Source organism: Aythya marila (genome assembly GCF_965140915.1).
Source record: "Aythya marila genome assembly, chromosome: 18".
NCBI classification, from domain to species: Eukaryota; Metazoa; Chordata; class Aves; order Anseriformes; family Anatidae; genus Aythya; species Aythya marila.
Genome location: NC_139059.1, coordinates 9,197,756 through 9,218,246, shown reverse-complemented (window position 1 = coordinate 9,218,246; position 20,491 = coordinate 9,197,756). Strand labels below are relative to the sequence as shown.

At 48.2% G+C, this 20,491-nt stretch overlaps 1 protein-coding gene across 4 annotated transcripts in view; it reads left to right on the top strand.

Annotated features, from left to right (window-relative positions):
- The first annotated feature begins 430 nt into the window (after positions 1 to 430).
- The window catches only part of TMEM94 (transmembrane protein 94), a 50,795-nt gene continuing 30,734 nt past the window's right edge, over positions 431 to 20,491 (top strand). For 3 of the 4 annotated variants that reach the window (XM_082774669.1, XM_082774671.1, XM_082774668.1), the window contains exons 1-3: positions 431 to 577; positions 8,031 to 8,128; positions 19,861 to 19,980. In XM_082774669.1, coding sequence (XP_082630795.1) covers positions 8,105 to 8,128; positions 19,861 to 19,980 — 144 coding nt within the window. In that variant the 5' untranslated portion in view covers positions 431 to 577; positions 8,031 to 8,104. Of the gene's footprint in view, positions 578 to 8,030; positions 8,129 to 8,760; positions 8,812 to 19,860; positions 19,981 to 20,491 lie in introns of those variants that run through there. The other variant, XM_082774670.1, reaches the window with a different exon arrangement.

Below are 20,491 nucleotides of genomic sequence, written 5' to 3'. Positions count from 1 at the left end.
CTTAGGGATATGGTTTAGTGTGGACTGTTAGTGTTAGGTCAGAGGTTGGACTCAATGATCTTGAGGTCTCTTCCAACCTAGAAATTCTGTGATTCTGTGAAACCCCACAGGGGAGCGGTGGCATCACGACCTGGGACAACTCAAGCGAAGAATCCCAGGGAAGGCAGAAAGGCTGCCACATCTCAGCTTAGCCAGCCCACCCTGAGCTCAGAAAACAAACCCTCTGCAGACAGAGGCAAAGCGATCTATTCCGATTTCCTTTCCAGGTTGTGCAGCGGCTTCCCCTCCCCGCCACATAACCCTTCGTGTTTTCGTGCCCGTTACACCCCCGCCTTGCCCTGCCCTCACCTCACGCCTCAGGGCTACCCCGACCCGCCGCTCGGCTTCGCGCGCCACCCTCCCCCCACCAATCACCGAGCTCCGTCCGGGCGGCCGTGCGGGATCCCACCAACCAGACGGCGGCTTCTTGACACCTCCCCGAAGCACCACCGCGGCTCCCCAGCGCCGTGGCGTCCCGCTTTGCCAGCGACCCTAATGGCGGCCCCGGCGGCGCGGGGGGGAGGCCCGGCGGAGACCGGTGAGTAACGGGAGTGGGGGGGGGGGCGGCGGGCCGCGGCCGGGCTCCTCCGTCCCTCCGGGCCCTGCTCCCTCAAACGGGATCCCCCGCACCCCTGCTCGGGCCGGGGCTGCCCGGAGAGGCCTGAGGGGAGCCGGAGCCGGTCCCATCCCTCGGCTGGAGGCTCCCGAGCGGCGCCGCTCCCCTCAGCCCCCGACCGCCGGCGCCTTGCTGAGGCGGTCCTGAAGGAGAGGGGGAAAGCGGGGCGGGAAGGAGGGAAAAAAACACTACAAAAACACACCAGAAAAAGCACAAAAAAGAGCTCCAACACGTGCTCGTGGTTAAACACACCCGGCCGGGGGCTCCTGTCCCCGGTGAGGCAGCAGCCCGGCCCACACGGCTACCAGCAGCAAGAATTTCTCTCAGCCCGAGGCTGACAGGAATTTGTGCCTCCAAGCGACAAAAGCGGCCACAGGGCCCCGCAAAAACAGGTCGGGGATGGGCAGGTTTGTGGCTGGGGCTGTGCCCGGTGCTGGTGGCACAGCACACCGCGGCAGCACCGTTTTGTGCTCACCGACAGAAAAAGGATTTTTATAGGGATTTAAAACTTATGGAGTTGTTGCAGAAGGAACCTCGTACCACAGAAGACTTCCTAACTTAGTCTCATCGGCATTTAAAGTTACCGAGTTCGCAGCAGATGAACCTCACGCATCCATCCATCTTCCTGAGGCATCGACCAAGCAGTAAATGTAGTAGTAAATGCTTTTTTGTTTCTTCCCACTTTTCCATCACAGATGATGAAGCTCCTATGTCACATCTGCTTAAAATCCTATTATTTCCCCCAAGAACTGGGGAACAAAGTTCGTAGTTGAACAAGCCGCTCACACCCAGTGAGGTACAACGATACAGGGCACAATCTCAATGAAACACTCGAGGTTCCTTAAAAACACAAATCTCTAGATAAATACACTGTTACCTAGCAGCCACCTTACTGTTGAATTACATCTTACTCAAATATAGCAAAAATTGAACAAGCTGGCAAGCACAACCTATTTACTTTCCAAGAAGCCTGTAATAGAGGCATGTGTAAAAGTAGCTACACTCTGCTGGCTTTATACGAGATACCTCGTGTTCTTTTTATTTCTTTGTTGCCTTTTACTCAAGCACTTCAAAACACTTTGCATAATATTCTTAATTGCGACCTTTTTCACAAACACATTGCCAACCTTTTTTTATCTGATGAGAAGATTAAGATATTAGTACTGAGCTTAGGTCACAGAACAAATCAATATTGGTACTGCAAGTGGAATGCAAGTGGAATACCAAGAAAACAAACCTTTTTCCTCTAATCTTCACATTACAGCTCTGTTTAAGGCTGTTTCTTGGAGGTTACCCACATTTCTGATGTAGTCCTACCCAGCCTAGCTGCTAGAAGGCACTGCAAAGACCCACCTGCTCCAAGCAGAGAGACATTCTTGAATGTCAGTGAGGGCTTATATAGCCCTGTGCTGGTGGGCTTGGCCAGCAGCAGGGCTAGGGGGTGCAGAGGATTGGCCAAAAGACAAGTCCTTCAGTAGAGTTGCCCAAAAGGAGAGTCCTGCCCAAGGCCTGGGCAACATTGCCCTGCCCCCAGGCCTGTGGGAGGCAGGGTTTGCTCTCAGGTGGTTGGGTTTTTAGCACCTGTAATTGCAAATGGGACTGCTTCTACCAAATAAAGCACTTCTGTGCTCTGTCCGGAGTGCCCTTGTGTGAGTGGTGGAAAGGAGGTGTTAAGGAGCTGCACAGAGCTCCCGATTCCCCTTCCCAGTAGTGAGTCAGCGTACTGCCATGTTTCTAAACACAGTTGTTCATCATAAAACTTTAATGGAACATGTTATGAAAATATCAAAATACACAATCTGCTGAACTGAACGGTGCCTTTTCCACCTCAGGGCTGTGCTTTGTTTTGAACGAATGTATGAGTTTGATCTTGCTAATGGCCTTCAGGTGCTGTGTCTGTTTTGGGGAACTCTCAGAAAACACGCTCCCGTCAGCATGACATTTGGTAAATATGTCCAAATGGCAAACGCTGGTGTGAGAGGTGTTTGTTTTTTTTTGGCCTCAATTTACTATAAGCAATTATGCATTACTATAAGCAATTATGCACCCTTATTTATAAGCTGGAGAAAAAGCTGCTCTTTTATCTATGAGTCAGTGTACACCAGCAAAAATTGATTTGCTAGAAGCTCCTATAAATACAGCATGGTCTTGTTTATTTTACTTTGAGCTGCTGCCTTTTTGTCATTTTCAGGCATTTCATTTTTTTTTTTTTAATGGAGGTTGTTATAAAATCCTGGTTCCCATAGCAACCTGTGTCATGATGATGAATGACAGCTGTCACTTTTGCGGTGAATTCTTCATACATTTGCTGTAAAATGTTTTAGTTGTCATTTAAGGCATCATGCCACAAAGCAGATGATGTCTCATCGCTCTGCAAAAGCTGGAGGGGCCCTTACAACTTCCAGAATTGTGCCTTTTGTTGTGTTTTTCACTTTCAATCAGGCTGAATACATGCTGTGTCTTTCTGTGACAGGCTTAGCATACCTGAAGCAGAAAAGATAAAGCAATCCTTTAATCCCTAAACACTCCTTTTTATTTTTTATTTTTTTTCCAAGAATGAAAAAATGAACACTACAAAGATTTTTCAGATTTATTATACCTTAATTTGAAACAGCGTTAGCTCCTGTGGAGACAGTAAAATAAACTAAACTAGTTCGGTCATTCTTTTGATCATATCTGCCAATTGCTTCTCAAGTCACTAGAAAAAAAAAAAAAAACAAACAACACACAAATAAAAGTGTTCTTTTGAGTATCTTCTTTTTGTGTAGCATCTTGTTTTACCAATCTTAATCTTGCAAGTAAGCTGATATTCTGACTGAGGGCTGTTTACCTGAGACAGAGGCCGGTGTGCCAAAGCTATTTCTTGCTGCCCTTCTCCCTCCTTGTTGCTCAGCTCTTGTTTTAAGTCTCCACTGTCCTGTGGAGCAAGTCTCATGTGCAAGTCCTGTGCTGAAGAAAAAAAGGAAGGAGTCGGAGATTTTTTATTTTGAAAAACACTCAGCAAGTAAGATTTAAGCAAAAAATAATTTCACCCTAAAAGGCACACTTGCCAATTGCAGACAAATTTTAAGTTTGTTTCCAGCTTAATCCTGTTCCTGATTCAAGGTGGTAGAGGTCTCTCTCTCTTAGCAAGGGAACTGGAGCCTCTGTGAAATGCACTCCTGGTTCTTCACAGCCACGTGCCAGTGAGACGCTTGACCACTGCTGAGTCGCTAATACTTAGCACATACACAGCCCCAGTGCAGAGGATCTCATTTTACAAATACTAATACATTTACTTCACAGTTTTTCTCAGAAGCAGGGATGAATCTCCTTGTCTTTAGCACAGGGTTATTGAGGCAGGGAATGTTTAGCTGGTCCAAATTTTGACAAGTTCTTTTTTTCACAAGCTGATAGCAAAGCCAAGAAGTGTGACTGCCAGCTGCCTTGCTGTAATTATTCTGTGCTCTCAATGGCTCTCAAATCAATTGACAGTATCACTTTATGCACCTTTGGAAGCCCATATATCAGCAAATGTGACCATATTGCAAATTAGCAGGCAGACATCTCAGCTACTGATGAGTAGGAAGACCGTATGGTTCTGCTGATATCAAAACAATCAGCTCTAATCTAAGCCATGCTTTCGGAGGCAGCTGCTTTTTTCGTTATTATCTGTTCCCCCGTGTTTCTATTCTTGGTGACAGATCAGACTTCTGTTCTTGAGGAATACACTTTTGGCAGCAAGAAATGTTCCGAGTCCCCATCGTTTTTATAGTCTATGTTGAGAATTTTCAGTAAATAACACTAAAGAATCAGTGATTGAATGCTTTCAGGAAAGCACTTATCGTTAGCTTGATTTCTTTTTCTCCCCAAAGACTTGCAGCTTCTGAAACACATTTTTCTTTCCCGGTGTCTATAGGTTCAGTGTGCTGTAAACCAACCTTAAATGGAGGAGCTGAAAGCGCCGTGTTTATTACCCATCTGAATACACTGACTGCATAAGACAGCATTCAGTATGCTTAGGTACATGAAAGTTGAATGGTGCTTTGTAGAGTTCTGCTTTTGATGTTCAGAAGGATGTTTCAAATACTTCTTGATATTCAGATCAAGGCACTTCTGAACAGAAATGAGTTCAGAGCGACGGGAAGGTATTCTTTGGGTTTGAAAAGGCATGGATGGCAGATCCACTTGCTGAAACCAAGCAATGAGCTGAACTCATTCATTCTTAGAAAGTAAAGAAATCCTAACGTGTAGTGCTGACTTCTCCACATGGCTAAGGCCCAGTTCTGCACTCAGGGTTTTCAGAGTTAGCATATGGTTAGTGATATGAGCACGGGACTGGGTTATTTTATTTGGTGGGAGCTGTGCTGGGTTTCTCTCTACCTCATGATTTGGATGCACTTCCCAGCCTGGCTGTAGCATGATGACACTCGAATGCCACGTCCAGCCATTCCCAAGTCTCACAGACTGCTGCAGGCATCAGAATCCCGAGGAGAAGGGAGGGTGCTGGAAAAGTGAAAGGGGAAGACTGGGTGCCCTTGGAGCCTCAGGTGTGTGACTGGAGCAACCGCAGCCTCAAGCATCTCTGATCGTCTGCGGCTGAATACGTGACGCCCACTGACATGTTCCAGCAAAGCAGCCCTGTTTCATTTCTGTCCTGCTCTCTGGCAGAGTGTAACATGTTGACAGCATGAGTGACTAATTGCCTGGGCAGACAGAAGAGAGATAAGAACAAGGAGGACAGAGGAGGCAGATACGTTTGTGTAGAGGAAGCAGGAGTGCACAGAACTCCTGGGATGGGTCCAGAGCGTGGCACGGCCTTGCTGTTTTCTAGGGGTGATGGAGGGACACATACCCAGTGCGGGGAATTACAGGAATCCCTGAAAGAGAAGAGTCTGGGAGGAGAGCTGGGATGGATGGCTGCACATCTCTGCAGATCGATGGACTGCGAGTTGCCTGCAGAATTCAGGAATTGCTTCCTCTTCTTGTCATGTGAAGCGGTTTTTTGGGTGTTTGTGAGACCCCTGAAATGCATCTGAGGTTTTAGTTTGTATGACATAATTCTTGCAACTAATCTTGCAGAGTTTTTATTTTGACAAAGCATGCAGTTGAAAGGAAGTGTGCAAATTGCATTTTATATAGCTACAATGCTAGTCCTAGTGCAGAAATTCAGGAAAGCTTGTTTCTCATTGCAGCCTGTCTTTGCTTTTACTATCAGCTGTCCTGCAGCCAATTTTGGAGAAGCCCTGAGTGTGTTTGATGATGAAGCAGTGCCGCATACACCACTGATTACTTTTGCAAGCTCTTATATTGTTCATTTTAACAGCTTTTGAATTTCTCTAGGTAAGGAGCCTCTTTCCAACCAGACTTCCCTACTTTAACACTGCTGCTGCGGATCCTGCTTCCTAGCACCGAGGGACTTCGGGGTGGTGTTCCTAAGCATGCGGGTGGTGTGCCTTGAACTTTAAGGCACGGCGTGTGTTGCATTCAAGATCACATTTCAGCCTGGTGCCTAACCCAGAGGGGCACTCGCTGCAGCACAGCAAATCCTGCCTCCTGCCCTGCTGCTCCCCCTGTGGCCCCTGCCCTGCAGCCAGAGCCACTCGCTACCGCTGCTGATCCAGACTCTGAGGGATTGGCACAGACAGTTCAGGATGTTTTTTCTCGCTCTGCTTTTGTGACTTTGGCTTCCCAGTTACCCAGTCTTGTCACTGATAATTGTGTTTTTGAAGTCCAGATCCAGAGAGTTCAGGCACTTTGCTTTTGTCTGAACGAGTGAGAGTGAGGTGCATAAATCCTGCGGTACTAATAAATCTTCTGTTGGGAGGGAGTAAAAAGAAGAATCGTGGATTTATTTCTTAGCCCTCTAATTGTTAGTGGCCGTTTCCTCCATCTTAAAATCATCTCTTTTGTAGAAATGAGGCTCAAGTTAAAGCAAGATACCGAAGCTCTAATTGCTGTGTGCCAGCGCACAAAGCTGCATTTTCCTCCTTCCCACTCCCAGCTCCCTTTGTCAGCCTCACTCCAGTAACTTTGTCTGATCCTCCCTTTGCAGTTGCTAATTGGCCTGGCAGGGATATGAAGTGACTGAAAATAGCTTCGTTCCCTCAGTGTGTGCACATTGACAGGGGTCACGGAACAGAAAAGTAGGGCAGAGTCCAGACTTGTGGCTCATGCCAGCCAGACGGCGGCCAGCAAATGGCACTTGCAGGTGCTGGTGGCTGTGCTGCACGCGGTTCTTTGAGAACAGGAAGCCTGAGGACTGAATACCTGCTGCTTCCCAGAAGGCAGGGGCACTGCTTGCCTGCACGAGAGGAAATAGTGACATCTAACACTTCGGCCTGGCAGCGGGGGCTTTCTGAGCGAGCTTTAGATGCCTTTTATTTCCCTTCAAATTACGCAGCATCGCAGTAATAGTAGCAGTCGTCGCAGAGCAGTGCTGTAGGTGACTGTCACAAGGATGGGATAGCCAGAACCCTTGGAAGAAGGCAGTGCAGTAGTCTGGGGTGATAAAGCCCTGCTGGCAAAAGCCAGCCCTCTGTATCTAGAAGTGTGTGGATGGTTGGGATTGATTTGCAGAACTAGCTACTTCCTTGTTTGCTTGGATTTACAAGAAGTGCATGTCCAAGCCCTGAGCTGGTGTGGGATGTTAAAATAGAAACAAGAGTTATTAACCAACGAACAGGCTTTCCCAAGACCACTTGTTGCATAATCTTTTAATATCTCAGTGTGTATACGAGAATACTCTGAAGCAAGGCACACAGACCCTTTGCAGGGCACCAGAAAAGATGTTTTTGTGTCTGTGGAAAGAGCAAATTTATGCCATGGGAGATCAAGGGATGGACGGGCTCGGAAAAGGATGGGAGCTCCAGAGCTGCTTCCTAGCTGAATTCTGCCAGTTTGTTAAAAATCCCCAGTTTGTTAAAATAAAAATGGTCGGGTCCCCAGCAGCACAGCCCTGTCACGGGGAGTGTTTTGCAGCAAATGGAAGAATCATTACTGCAGGCTCTATTAGAGATTAGCTGGACAAAGCTCCCAGAAGATAAGAATAGCCAGACAAATAGCTATGGGTAACAGCCTGCTCCAACACCTGGTGGAATCCAGAGCCTTGTCAGCTTTTTCTGGATGCTTGCCTGAAAGTATGTCAGGGCTGCAATTACTGCTCTTACTCGGAGCTGCAGGGAGCTCAATTCATCTCCTGCTTCCAGTTTTGGGGGGGTTAAGCTGATGGGATCAGCTCTGGGTAAAAGGGGAGGCGTTGCACTATTAGAAATACTTTCTGCTCCCCAGTTCTCCTTCTTTTAAAGAACAATCTGAATTATGTGAATTCCATCGCGTTCTTGTTGTAAAGGCAGCAGTATGGGGAGATTAATTGCTTCCCCTTCTGTTTCCGCAGCTGGTGATGTGAGAGACATTCTCCCCTGAGAAGCAATCCCCTTCTGCTGGACATGCTTACGGAATTGCATCGCCATGGACCTCAAGGAGAAGTGTCAGGTAGGTTTCCTTGTAAGGGTCACGCCCAACTTAAACACTGAGCCCTTTTAACTGTTTTTCATTACTTTGAGCCAAGACTCACCGCTGGGCACTTTTATGGGATGGTGCAACCCATGGTCAGTGTCAGAAGTGAGAGCTCTGTCACCTTCACACCCCGGGGATGTACTGGCTTGGAGCAGTCGCTAAGGTCTGCTGCGGGGTGGCCCGCAGATGGCAGGGTGCTGTTCTGTAGTAGTTGTCTCATATTTTACAGCTCGTGGATCAGCATTCAGTGGGATGAGAGCTAGGAATCCCCAAAGCAGTTAACAGACCTCGTGAGGTGGGCTCCCAGGAACCAGCGGTGTGATTTCCTCCTGCGCTCACAAGTCAGCTGTGGGTTTTAGTGCTGCTCAGTTTTCTTTTAGAAGTCAGCTAACCTAGGCAATTAGTTTGGGAAATTAATTTTTGCTTGATGGCTTTACACATAGCTTGCTTCGTCAGAGGCCCAAAATTATTTCCACAGGGATCTATTTAAATGTGTTGAATTGGTAGGGGGTGAGTTCTCACATCTCATCCAGATCCCTTTACGGGGAATCTCAGTGGAGCTGAAGAACTGAGTGGCTTAGAGAAAGCAGAACTCCCATGTCTAGAACGAGTCCTTTGCAGGCTGGACTGAGGCACCATGGTGGAACAACACAGATGAAGTATGTGCTCTCACATATGCTGTGTCTTTTTTGAGGTTTAAGGTAGGGCTTCGGTCCTCTGGCTGCTTAGTTTAGCTTTATCTGAGAGGCTGAATTCACAAGGTGTTTTCAGTAAAATAGGGTAACGAAATCCTCCGAGTCCCGTTTTTCCGATGACCAGTGTATGTAGGTACTGGGCAACTTTTTGCTCTAAGTGCTGCAAGATGTTCTTTCAAGATTCAGTTTAGCCTTATTTCAGCAGCCACCTGGGTCGCAAATGTATTTGTCATTCCAAAAACGTGAACTGGGCCTTGCTCTGCATCCCAGTCAGTAATGGGAGTGATGGTTTGGGACCAGCGGGGAGGTTGCACACACCAAGCTCTCAGCTGGCTCTGGTAAGAGAACATGGTTTTCCTTTTCTTAGTTTTCCTTTTCGGCGTCCCTCCCTCCACCACTCTTTAACCTTGTTCTGCCAGGCGGAGCGTTTGCTGCCTCTGTTCCTCTGCGTGCATCCTTGTCCTGCTGCTTTGTTTACAGTGCTTCCAGCATCAAGAGGTGGTTTTGTTCATTAGTGCAAAGTGCGGTAGATAATCATCTAGAGCCAGATCTGCCCTAACAGATTACTACAGCAGCAACTTAAAAGGTGCTCAGTTTTTCACAACAGCCCTTGCACTTGCCTCCTAGGCTTCTTATTTCCTGGGTTTGCTGTTCCGTGGTGTGCTACACCAGGAAGGCCTGCGCGTGCTCACACCTGACCCCCTCAGCACTGGCATGCTCGGAAGATGTGTTTGAACTGTGTTATGTCAAATTGCTGGATTTCTATGGAGGTAGCATTCCAATGAAGATAATGATCTATTTATTCTCTTGCTAATGACATTGTGAGCTCTCTGGTATTGATCATTGGAAGAGATGACGCAATGACCATTCTGCACAGAGATGTGGTCTGTATGGGATCTGAGCGCTCCAACAGCGGCACTGCTGCAGCCACAGCAGAGCACGGGGGACACTTTAGCTGCAGGTCACTATCTTTGTTTCATCTGCCTCTTTCTGATAGGACATCCTTCCTTGTGCAGAGCAGGAAGAGCATACCAAATCGCCGGACAGACAGCAGAGTGGTCTGTTTTGTAACAGCCCTTTAAAAGGCTTCCATCTTGAGCTGTGTCTGAGTTTGCAGCGTGTCCTGCACAACAGATTACAGGGAAACGTGGTGTTTGGAAGCCCTTGTCTCCTGTCCTGATTTACTGAAGTTTTCTGTCCCTCCTTTCTGAACGGGGATTAAAATCACCACTCTCTTTTCCATAGGAATTAAAAAATCCTTGGTGCATACAGCTGTGTTTTATAACTTCCTTTGTTTAAGGGCTGAGGAAAGACCATGGGTGAATATACGTGCGATAAGAGTTAGAGCTCCTGGAGCAGAGGACATGCTCTGAGCACTGCTGCAGACATGTGTCACTCACAAGGATGAGAGACGTCTTCTGGCTTCAGTCGGCTAATACATTTCTGTTGTTAGAAATGGCTGAGGATCAGAGTTTTTCAGGTGTAATGTAGGCCACCTTCCAAGCCTGCCAGAAGCCAGACACTGCGGAGAAAAGCAGAGAGGATTTTAGGAGCAGTGCCAAAACCCTCTTAAATTAAATGTACCGATTTCTTGTTCTTTCCCCTTTTCTCCTGACTTTTTAATTTTCTCTGTATTTCTGAAGTGAATTTAATACTTGTGAAAGGTGCCAGAATCTCTGCTCTGAGACCCGCTGAGCGTATATCAAGGTAGACGAAAGCATTGATTGCTGCAGGAGAGCACGAGGCTCATGAGTTTGAGTTACTTCAGCTAGGTCGTACCTGAAGCAAGTCCATCTATTAGAAATTATTGACATCATCCATCCCATGGTTACCAGTAATTACTGAGCTGTGTTACCCCAGTGTAATTGCTGCAGCCTGACAGCAGCACTGTGCCTCATGGCTACAGCCTGGGAATGGATTCGAGAGAGCCTGGGCTCTACTCCACGTTGCTCTGGCTGTAGCACAGATGGTCCTGAGCGATCTCCTTCCGCTGTGCCTAACCAGAGCTGCAGTCCTACCTTTGGACTGAAGAGCAGCCTAACTCCTCCGTCTCTTCTCATCTTGCCAGGAACCATCTCTGTTGTTTTTTTTTTTTCACTGCTTTGCAGGTTCTTAAAATCTTAGCCCTTTTTCTAAAGGCTTTTTCCCAAACTGATCTTTTTTTCTACAGGTGTCTCTCTTCTATGCTGCAGTGTTTTTTTTTTTACGAGTTTCAGTCCCTCCCCTGTGCCTTCATACTCAGCCTGTTACTTCAACCCAGTGTTATCTTCAGACCTTAAGTTTATGGCTTCTGTTCTTTCTAAGACAGCACATTCTGTTATTTAATGCACAAATGCATGGCCAGATGCAATTTGTGGTACCAGATGATACCAGAAGGAAGTTACGTAGTGTTAATTACTGCCCTGCCCAAAATGCTTCAGAGCAAAGTCTCTCAGCAGTGGGGTAAAGAAGAGGAGTCGATTAGATGTATTTCCATTTGTGTTGTGATCAAACGGGGGGTTTCAGAGCTGGAAGAAAGTTGTGTTGGGATCTCCTGACTGCACGGAGCACAAAGGTTATTCCTGGTACTGCGCTGTCACTGGCAACTTGTTTTATTCACAGTCATCCAAGTCTCCAGAAGATGCAGAGCCACAGGAAACAGCTCAGCAAGCACCACAATAAGAAGGGGCTGACACGTGTATGTTGCTTGAGGATTTGCCCGGTCTAACCCCATTGTTGTCCTTCCTTTTTTTTTCTTCTTTACTTTTTTTCTTTGTGATAAATCGAGGAGGTGAGTTTAGTTTCTTAGTAGGAAAGGAGGAGGTAAGGAAAAATTGTGCCATTAGGACATTTTGTTCCTCTCTGCAATTTAAAATCAATTTAACATTGTTGTCTAGGAAACCAAGTGGCCTACAGAAGGATGAAGGATGTCCTCTTCCCTCTTTCTCCCTCTGCTTTCTCCTGAAGTGACATTAAATGCAGTAGCTGCCTCCATTCAGCTTTGCCTTTAAGAGCTTCGTGAGATAACGTACCAAAGTGTAACTCACTGCCAGCACAAAGGTGATAACTCGTTCTTTCAGGAATTGTCTTAGATCTTCCCTCCACTGGGTTTATTTTAAATATTGAGACCTCTCATCTCTGCGTTTCTGGCTTTAAACACAGAACAGCAGCTGGGCCTGTTTAGGCATCTGAATCTCAGGGAAGGAGAGGAAGTGAAGAGCTTGGCCAGGGCTCGCAGGCAAGTCCTGACACCTGCGTGTGCTCTCCAGAGCGACACGATCTGCTGAGGCTGGAAGTGTTCATTCCATTTTATACAGGCTCACTGTAGTCCTTGGCAGGCTATTGGCTTGCTTCTTGGCTGGGACGGTTCATTACCATGTGGAAGGAAAGTAATTGATTTAATGATTGCTTTGCAGAACCGGGCAGCCCAGACAGAATCGGGACAGTGCTGAAGTAGGAGCTATATAAAAACCCGAGGTACTTCCCTCCAGCAGTGAAAAAGCATTCCTGTAAAAGATGAGAATGGGGTGGAGGAGGCTTTTTCCTGCTTCACCTCCCAAGGCCTTTTGCTTGCAGTGCCTGTGCTGGTGCCCAGCCCTTCCCTGCCTGCACCAGTCCTTTGCCCTCTCTGTGCCACGTGCAAGTGGGGAGCCCCAGGCGCGGTGCGTGGCAGGGAAGAATCTGCAGGCACCTTGGGTGGCTCAGGATGTGCAAATAGGGGATGCTTAGAGGGGCTTTTCTTGTTTTCTCTGTTGACAAGAAGAGAGGGTGGCAACACTTCAGACTGGACCTGTAACCACCTTGTTTATTTTTGAGTTTGAATCCAAAGCTGTGAACTCATCTGGGTGATTCTCTAGAGCTGCAAAGGGAAGTTAGGATTTCTGGATCTCTCTGTCTTGATCTAGTCTTCTTTCCTAGCCTGCTCAGGTGTTACCTCCCCTGTAGAATATTTTATAGCACTTTGTTGTGTCTAATTTGCCATCTGCTTTTCCACAGAGCCCTGCCTGTCAGCATCAGCCCTTACTGTGCATGTGTATGCGTCTCTACAGGCAGGGAACCCGGGGATTCTGGCTGCATCGGCTCCATCTGATGAATGGACCATTCTTTCAGACATCTGGTGCTATCCTGGGCAAACTTTCTTCTCTCTGCCTTTTTTTTTTCCCTTTCTCTCCCTCATCCCCCACCCCCATCCACCGCCTCCTTGCTGGATCTGCAGCGTGACTGGAAACAGGCTGAATTAATCAGCAGCCTGGTGCTTCACTCTGCTGCTTCTGTCTCATTCTCTGCAGCGCCGGGCTCTGCACAGTCTTGCTCTCTCTCCCTCTTTGCTCTCTCGGTTTTGGAGGGCAGCAGCAGTGCAAGTTGCTGTGGAAGTGGCGCAGGAATTCAGCCCCGATGCTCTTTAAGCAGGCTGATCTCTGGATCCCCCGCCAAGGCAAATGCCGCAAAGTAAGTTTCTCTCCCTTAGCGTTTACATTCAAAATGGCTTTCCCTCTCTCCCTCCCCGACCTGCATCCTGCCTGACGTGATGGTGCATGAAGAGCTTGGGTGTTTTGGGGAAAGAGGTTAGGGCAGGACATGGAGCTGGGAAGATTTTAGCAAAGGGATGGTGTTGGAGGGGCTGGGGAAAAAAACCCTGTTTGAAACTGCAGATTTAACCCTAGGACTAGCTGGAGGGACTGAAGATGATTTTAGCTGCTGACTCCTGCTTTGCTGCCCTTCTGCCTTTTGACTTAAATTTGTCTGCTTCTCTTATGTGCTTTGATCTGTAGCTGTTGATCCTCCTTACCCCTTTGAAACGTGCTTTGTGGTGCACCTGCTAGATCACATCATAGTTTTAGTCCCCAAAGTCTTCAGATGAAGAAATGGGGATGGGAAGGAAACTATTAGGAGGATGAAAGAATTGCTGAACTTCTATTAGTTCTATTGATTTCTGAGCATTGCTTGTCTCGGGGAGGGGATTATCATCCTCTGGAGTAATCTCTGCATTGGCATGAAGCAGTACAGAGTGTGTCAAAACAGACTAAATACAGACCCCCACCTGGTCTCTGAACTCGAAGGAACACTTTAGCAGGATAAATTAAAGTAATTAAGGCTTTAAAATGCACAGTACAGGTGAGCTTCAGAGCGCTGCATAAACACTGCCTCATCCTGCCAGCAGCCTGGTGGAGCAGGTGACTGTGGCTGGGGATTTGCTGCTGCAAACAGGACCGAAGAGACAGACCGGGGAAGGTGCAATCAAAACAATCCTGCTGCTGAGCTGCTGCTGGCTGAGGGAGAAAGAAACCGCTGAGCTTTGCGTTACCCGTGTGGAAAGGTTGATTGTGCCTGTTGGCATCTCGCTCTGTGCTTTACAGAGGGCATAAAATCTGAATGTCATTGTCTGGAAGAAAATGGGCTCTGTTCGCAGCAGCATGCAGCCGTGATTCAGCCGGCTGAGTAGTGCTGCTCTGGCCAGATCTCCGAGATCCGTGCTCCTGCTGCTCTGCTCCTTTGCGGTGTAGGGCTGCAGGCCCTGTTAGCGATGAGCTGCAGGGAGCCTCAAAGCCACCGTCCACACTGGAGCCCCCGCAGGCCCCCAGTTACCACGCTGTGGGGGCTCTTTTTTTTTCCTGGGACGGGAGGATTCGGGGCTGCCTTTCATCCTGTTGCTGCAGATGGAGGAACGAGACAGCTGTTGAGCATTGCTCTGCCCATTAATTCGGGCACTGCTGCGCTGCAGACTTGTTTCATTTGATTTGAGACCACCAGCAGTTAGGCTGTGGCTGCCAAGCTCGTGTCAGGTGGCATTTAAACCGCGTTTAAAAGCTGTGTTTGCCGTGCCTTCTGGTACGGTTCCTTGTACAGCCACTTCTAAAGGCAGGGGTCCCCGCAGAGCGCTGATGTGCTTGATGGAGCTGCCTGAATCACGCCATCAACTCGTATTTCTTCTTTCTGTGCTGCCAAGTAGCATTCAGGTGGGTTGGTGAATGTTATAATCTTCCTAATGCCTGTAGTTGGTAGGGAGTTGGTAGTCCCATTATAGAGATGAGAAACTAAAGCACAGAGCAGCCTGATCTTCCTACTGTCACGCAGAAATCTGTGGCAGAAGGAGGAGCAGAATCCAGCTGCACCAACAGCCCAGATGCTCAGTCAAAAGATGATCCTTTATTGTGTGAGGAGAGGGAATGAGTAAGGGTGGAGGATTCAAGTACTTCGGGTCACTGGGTGAGCACTCTTGCAGAGCCAGGAAGCTGACCTCTAAAAGTAACCAGGTGAGCACCAAGAAAGACAAAAAGCCTAACAGAATCAGGGGTGTAGGTAATAAAAGGAAACCTTTGCCCAGAGTGACCAGTCTGTTGGCTTTGCTGGCTCCATCTCTATCGCTCCGCAGTGGATATTGGGTTTCAGACAGCCTGAGCACTACCTCAGCAGCCACAGCTGGGCAGACCTGCAGTGCACTGCTGTACGATTTGCTTCAGAACAAAAATAAATCCCTCCCTAGCACTAGCTGTCAGAAATATTGCCCCGAGAAATCGCATTTGTGTCTGCCACCCTCCCCGATGGGACCGACAAAAGCCCCACTGCGGGTCCTGTTGTGCCTTCTCCTAAGCAAGAATCTGACTTTCCATAATGCAAATGCGTTTGGTGGAGTTATTCCTCCTCGTGTGGTTGTGAAGCTGTGAATAATGCTCGGATTTCAGGAGGTGTGATCTCTGAAGTAGATTAATAGCCTGCAAACTATTACTGTTAAATTAAAAACTGCCTTCGTGTTTCTGCTAGAGGAATGCAAAATAGCTCTCAGAAAAAGGCAGGACATTCTCCTGCCCAGTTTCCCACCTCCAAGTGTTTAAATCTGAAAAGCAGCTGAGCCAAAGAGTTAAAAAAGGGGCCTGGGGTGTGCAGCCTGGGGAGAAGGAAACAACCTGACAGTGCCTGGCAGGGGCTCTCCATCCCACTCTGAATCAGAGGTGGAATTGCAGTTATGAAAATTGAAGCTTCTAGCAAATCCTCTGCTTTCCGTTCCCTTATTTGTTTAAACAGCCCTTTTACAGGCAGTTATAGCGAAGTGCACAGCAATCTGGGGGAGATCTCTCGCCTTTATTCTGCAAGAGACTGACTGCACAGAGGACAGGACAGGTCTACCACTCCGCTGGGTTCAATCAACGTGTCTGCGGAGCCAGTGGGAAGGGCGAATTTTGTAAAGCCAAGCATATTTGTGTGCTCCAGTATTGTTTAAAAAAGTCTTTGGCACATGTGGTACAACAACTATGATATCAACACAGACTGATACAACAAATCAATGTGCTGCTGTGGCTGTCTAAGGGTTGTATGAAAACAAGAGGACTTCAGGACACTAATATTTCGTGCGAGAAGCAGGCACAGCTAGGTGGTGATGCTCGGGGACCCCAAGCATTTCTCCCCTGCCCCACCTGCTGCAGGGGGGGAAATCAGAAAATCAGGTCGATCTTTTCCTACCTATCCGTCTGCAAACACTCCATCAGCTCACGAGGAAGGTAGAGGAAACGTTTCACTTTGAGCAAGGCAAGGCTATAGATGTAAACAAGCTCCTGGACTGGTCTGCATTTGCCAACTTGTTTCCCTGCATCAAACTGGGGAGGGCCAACCAAGGGGAGAAGGCAGCAAAAAGTCTCCTGACTCTGTGGCCCCACTGCTGGCTCTGAGCCGCTTCTGGTCTCTTTCCTGAAGAGCCAAAGCAGCTCTTCAAACCAAAGGGCAGCTGCTAGATCTAGCTCAAGTTCCCTTTCCTTGACATTTGCAGGCACGCTCAGCAGTAATTTAACATTTAGGACATTTACTGAAAGCAGAGAGAAGAGGAGCTCATTCGCTCATCTTTTCAGCCTCCTGTTCAGCCTTCAGCGCGTTCGTTCCTTCTAGAAAACAGCATCACGTGTACAGAAATACCTCCTGCTCCGGCTGCTTTTTCCTTAATGGCCATCCTGCAGATTACAGCCCTGAGAGAGGCACCATCAGGCAAGGCAGAGGGTAGCAATCATCCCACACTGACCCGGCCTCGGTCACACCTCTCGGGCTCCGGCTGTCACAGCTGGGGCCGGGTGAGCTCCAGAAGAGCCCTAAGTGCACTCACAGAGCCTCGTGTGCTCTCCGGGCCTCTCGGGGTAAAGGAGGAAGCAACTGCTCATTTTCTCCTCAGGACTTTTTCCCTTCAGGCACGGGCAAAAGGAAAGTACAGCCTTTTAAAAGGCCTCGTGATATCCATCAGGGCTTTGCTTTCACTGCAACCTGGAGTTCATTGCCTGTTTTTTCTTCTTTTCTTCTTCTTCAGCAGAAGCCCTGTGCTGAATACGGGCAGCTGGGTGGGCTGGTGTCGTCTAGCTGCGTGTGCTTCGACTTGAAAGTTAGCAGATGAGTCTTTGAACACGACTTTCCAAAGCAAAGATGTGAACGTTGGGGTTTTTAGTAATGAACTGACACCTCCGGTGAGTGGCCTTCTTCACCCCGGGGTGCTCACCTCCCGTTCTGTGGCAGGAAGAGCATTTGCAGCTGATGAAAGGCTGCAGGGATCCCTCTGGGACAGCTTCAGAGCGCCTCGCTTTGCCACGCGGAAGGGTTTACTTTGGGGCATCTGAAAAATGCCTCATTAGCAGCTGATGACTTAGCAGGGTAGATCTTGTTGCGAAAACCTACGGCTGCCCTTTGCAGGATCCCAGGGTGTCTTTTATTGCCTGTCCCTTTCTTTCTTTGGTTCCAAGTGCGTTCCCTTGATGCTCACCTACAGTTTTCTGAGTCACCACAGGCAGCCTCACACTCACATTATTACAGTGTTTGTTTACCAGCCTGGCTCTGGCTGCCTGCTTCGCCAAATACTCCACGTTTTAAGCGTAAAGATGAGTGTTTGAAAATCTTCCCTTCCTAATTTGTGCTTCCTCCTCAGCCCTGCCACACTTTGCACTCACCCTTCCTCACCTCCTCCATCTGCCTCGCTTTGTGCCTTCCTGCCCTTCCCTCGGCTGAGCCTACAGCAAAACCCTCCCAGCTGTGTGAAGGTGGGAGCAGGTGTGCAAGGATTGCAGGAACCTTTCTGATCCCCCCTGAATTTGCTCCTTTTTCCTGCTCGCTGCCTGCTGTGATGTTTCTCTTTCTAGGCAGCGTGTAGCTGCACTGGACGTTGGCGTTGAGCACAGCTTTCCGTTTTTGACCTTGCTTTTCAGTTCGAGTCCCCCTTACTCTTGCTGCGTTTCAGTTTGTCTTTTATTTACCTGACTGCTTTCTTTATGTTGAAAAGAAAGAGTAAATGCTGTTGTGGGTGCTTTGCTATGCCACAAACAGCCAGCAGCAAGCAACCTCAGTGTCCCTTGCTCGCCCCGCGTTGCACTCCTTGCACCACTCCCTCAGTGCAGTGGCACACCCGCTGCCAGCTACGCTGCCTGCCCTCTTCTCCTCTGGGAGCCTTTGGGAGATGTTTAGTCCTGTGCTGATGTTACCTGGGCTGCTTCCAAGAACAACACGGAACCGCTTCCTCTAGTCCTAAAACTGACACAAAGAATGAAAACTACAGCAGGATTATTTTTAGTGCTCTAAAACTGCAGCTAAAGCAGCAGTGCTGGACTCTGCGTGGCCAGAATTTGCTGTTTCCAGTTGTCCTTGGTAGGTAGGGGTGTGTGTGTGATAGATGACAGTTTGGAGAGCAGCTCTCTGCCATTCCTTGACACCCCGATACAGTTCTGGGTTGGATCATCACTGCAAACGGGTTTGAAGTCTGAGGCTGGTTTCCAGTGAACGCTTATCACAAATCCACTCCGTTAAGGAACAGGAAGAAAAGTGCCAGTCAGAGCTGAGATGTGCTTGCAGAGCTGGCTGTGGATGCGTGCGGCTCCTGAGCTGCTGCAGTTTGAGACCAAGGTGGATTTTGCAGGGCTGGTAAGAGCTGGTGGCTGCCACAGCAGGAAAGGCTGCAGCTCCTGCCTCAGCTGGGTGTGCTGGGCTGTGTGGCACGCTGGGGGGGGGCCGGAGGAGGAAGCTTCCTGCCTGCTTTGTGTTCGGTAGGTCTGCGCTCTGCAAACAGCGTGGTACACCTGAGCACTTCTATTGTGCAGGATATCCTATGTGCTATGCAGCTTCAGGGTGTTTGTATTAGAGCACAAAATGAAAACGGGAGCTTTGCTTGACCAGTGCCGTGGTATCTGCTGTAGCCACCTGCCTGCGTTTCCTTTTTGATTCACTTGCAGTGATCTGGTACCCCCAGTACCTCTCAGCAGTCTCAGTGATTTGAAAGGAAGGTAAATGCTTGTGTTCTTGCCCCAGAAAAGCAAACATGTACCCCACTTTCTTGATAATAAGCAACTCAAATCAGTGTTGTCCAAACAGTACTCCCTTGGGTTACTGCCCCTTTGCTAAACAATGAAGCAGCAGTGCTTTGGACAGCACGTGCTTCCTTCAAGCCCAATTGCCTCCTCTGTATATTCTCACAATTCAGCACTAAAAACTCCAGGGCTTGCTCTTGTAAAAGAGTTGATGCTGGAGTCGTGTCTCCTCCTGAACTGATGCACGACCAAGTGCTTACGGCTGGGGAATTCTGCATCAAAATAGCCACAGAGGCAGGATTTATAACCAAAAATGGTAATCAGCAGCTGAGGAAATCAGACCACTCTTGTTTAGAATTGCAGGTATTCTACTACTTTGTTGTTACTACTGTTAGCAAAGTCCATCCTCTGTCATTAAAAGTCTACCATGACCATCTGTGTTGTGCTGTCTGATCAGTCTCCCTTTGTATCGTTTCCAGCCTCTGCTGATTAGAATCTTGTTTTGCAGAAATGACTTTGTATTGTGCTTTGATAAAGTATTTATCTGACACAGTCAGGACTGGTTTGTTTACCTGATGCTATCTAGGTGCTCCAATTCCAGCCAGCAGTCTAAAGTTCACAGGAGGGAAGATGATTTCAGGGAAATGGAGAATCAGACCGGTGATGATCAGCAAGAGGCATTCACAATAATGTGCTCAGCCAGCCACTAGGAACAAGCCTGAAAAGAAAATAGGAAAGCACTGAGCAGTTTGTTTTTCTGTCTCTTCAGGATGAGATGACCTCAAGTTTGGGCCTTAGCACAAAGAAAGCCCTCACAATCCTGAGAGACCAGTTGTCAGCACTGCTGGAGGGGCATCAGAAGGAACGGAAGAAAGTAACTTCGTGGAAGGTGAGGCGCCAAACAGCACAAGGTTGGGTGCTCCCTCTCCCCTTCTCAAAGCAAAGCTGAGGATTAAGTGGAAGTTGGCTGCGTTCCCTCCCTGCCTGCTGCCGCAGAGTTTCCGGGTGTAGAAATGCTGAAGTCCTTGGGACCAGAGCAAGGAATTACCTAAGGGTATATTTCTCTCAGTGCTTTTCTCCTGACGGCTGGAGCTCTACAGGAGCTTAGCTTCAGCTGCAAAGGATCCAAGGGCTTCAAGAGCCACTGGTGGCAGCGTGCACAGGAGAGCCCTACCAGGTTGAGAGAAAGGGCTGTGGAACCCAACAGTCTCCCCTTGTCCCCTGAGATATCTGGCACCTACTGAATACAAAGTGCTAGTGTTTATTCACACTCCTTAAATGTTAAAAGTGTTTCTTTCTGAGTTAGTGACAACGAGGCAGCCTGGCACAGAAGCCTTTTCATTCTTCCAAGCAAAAGTAAAGATGAACGTGTTCACCCAGACTCCTTGAGCAACCTTTAG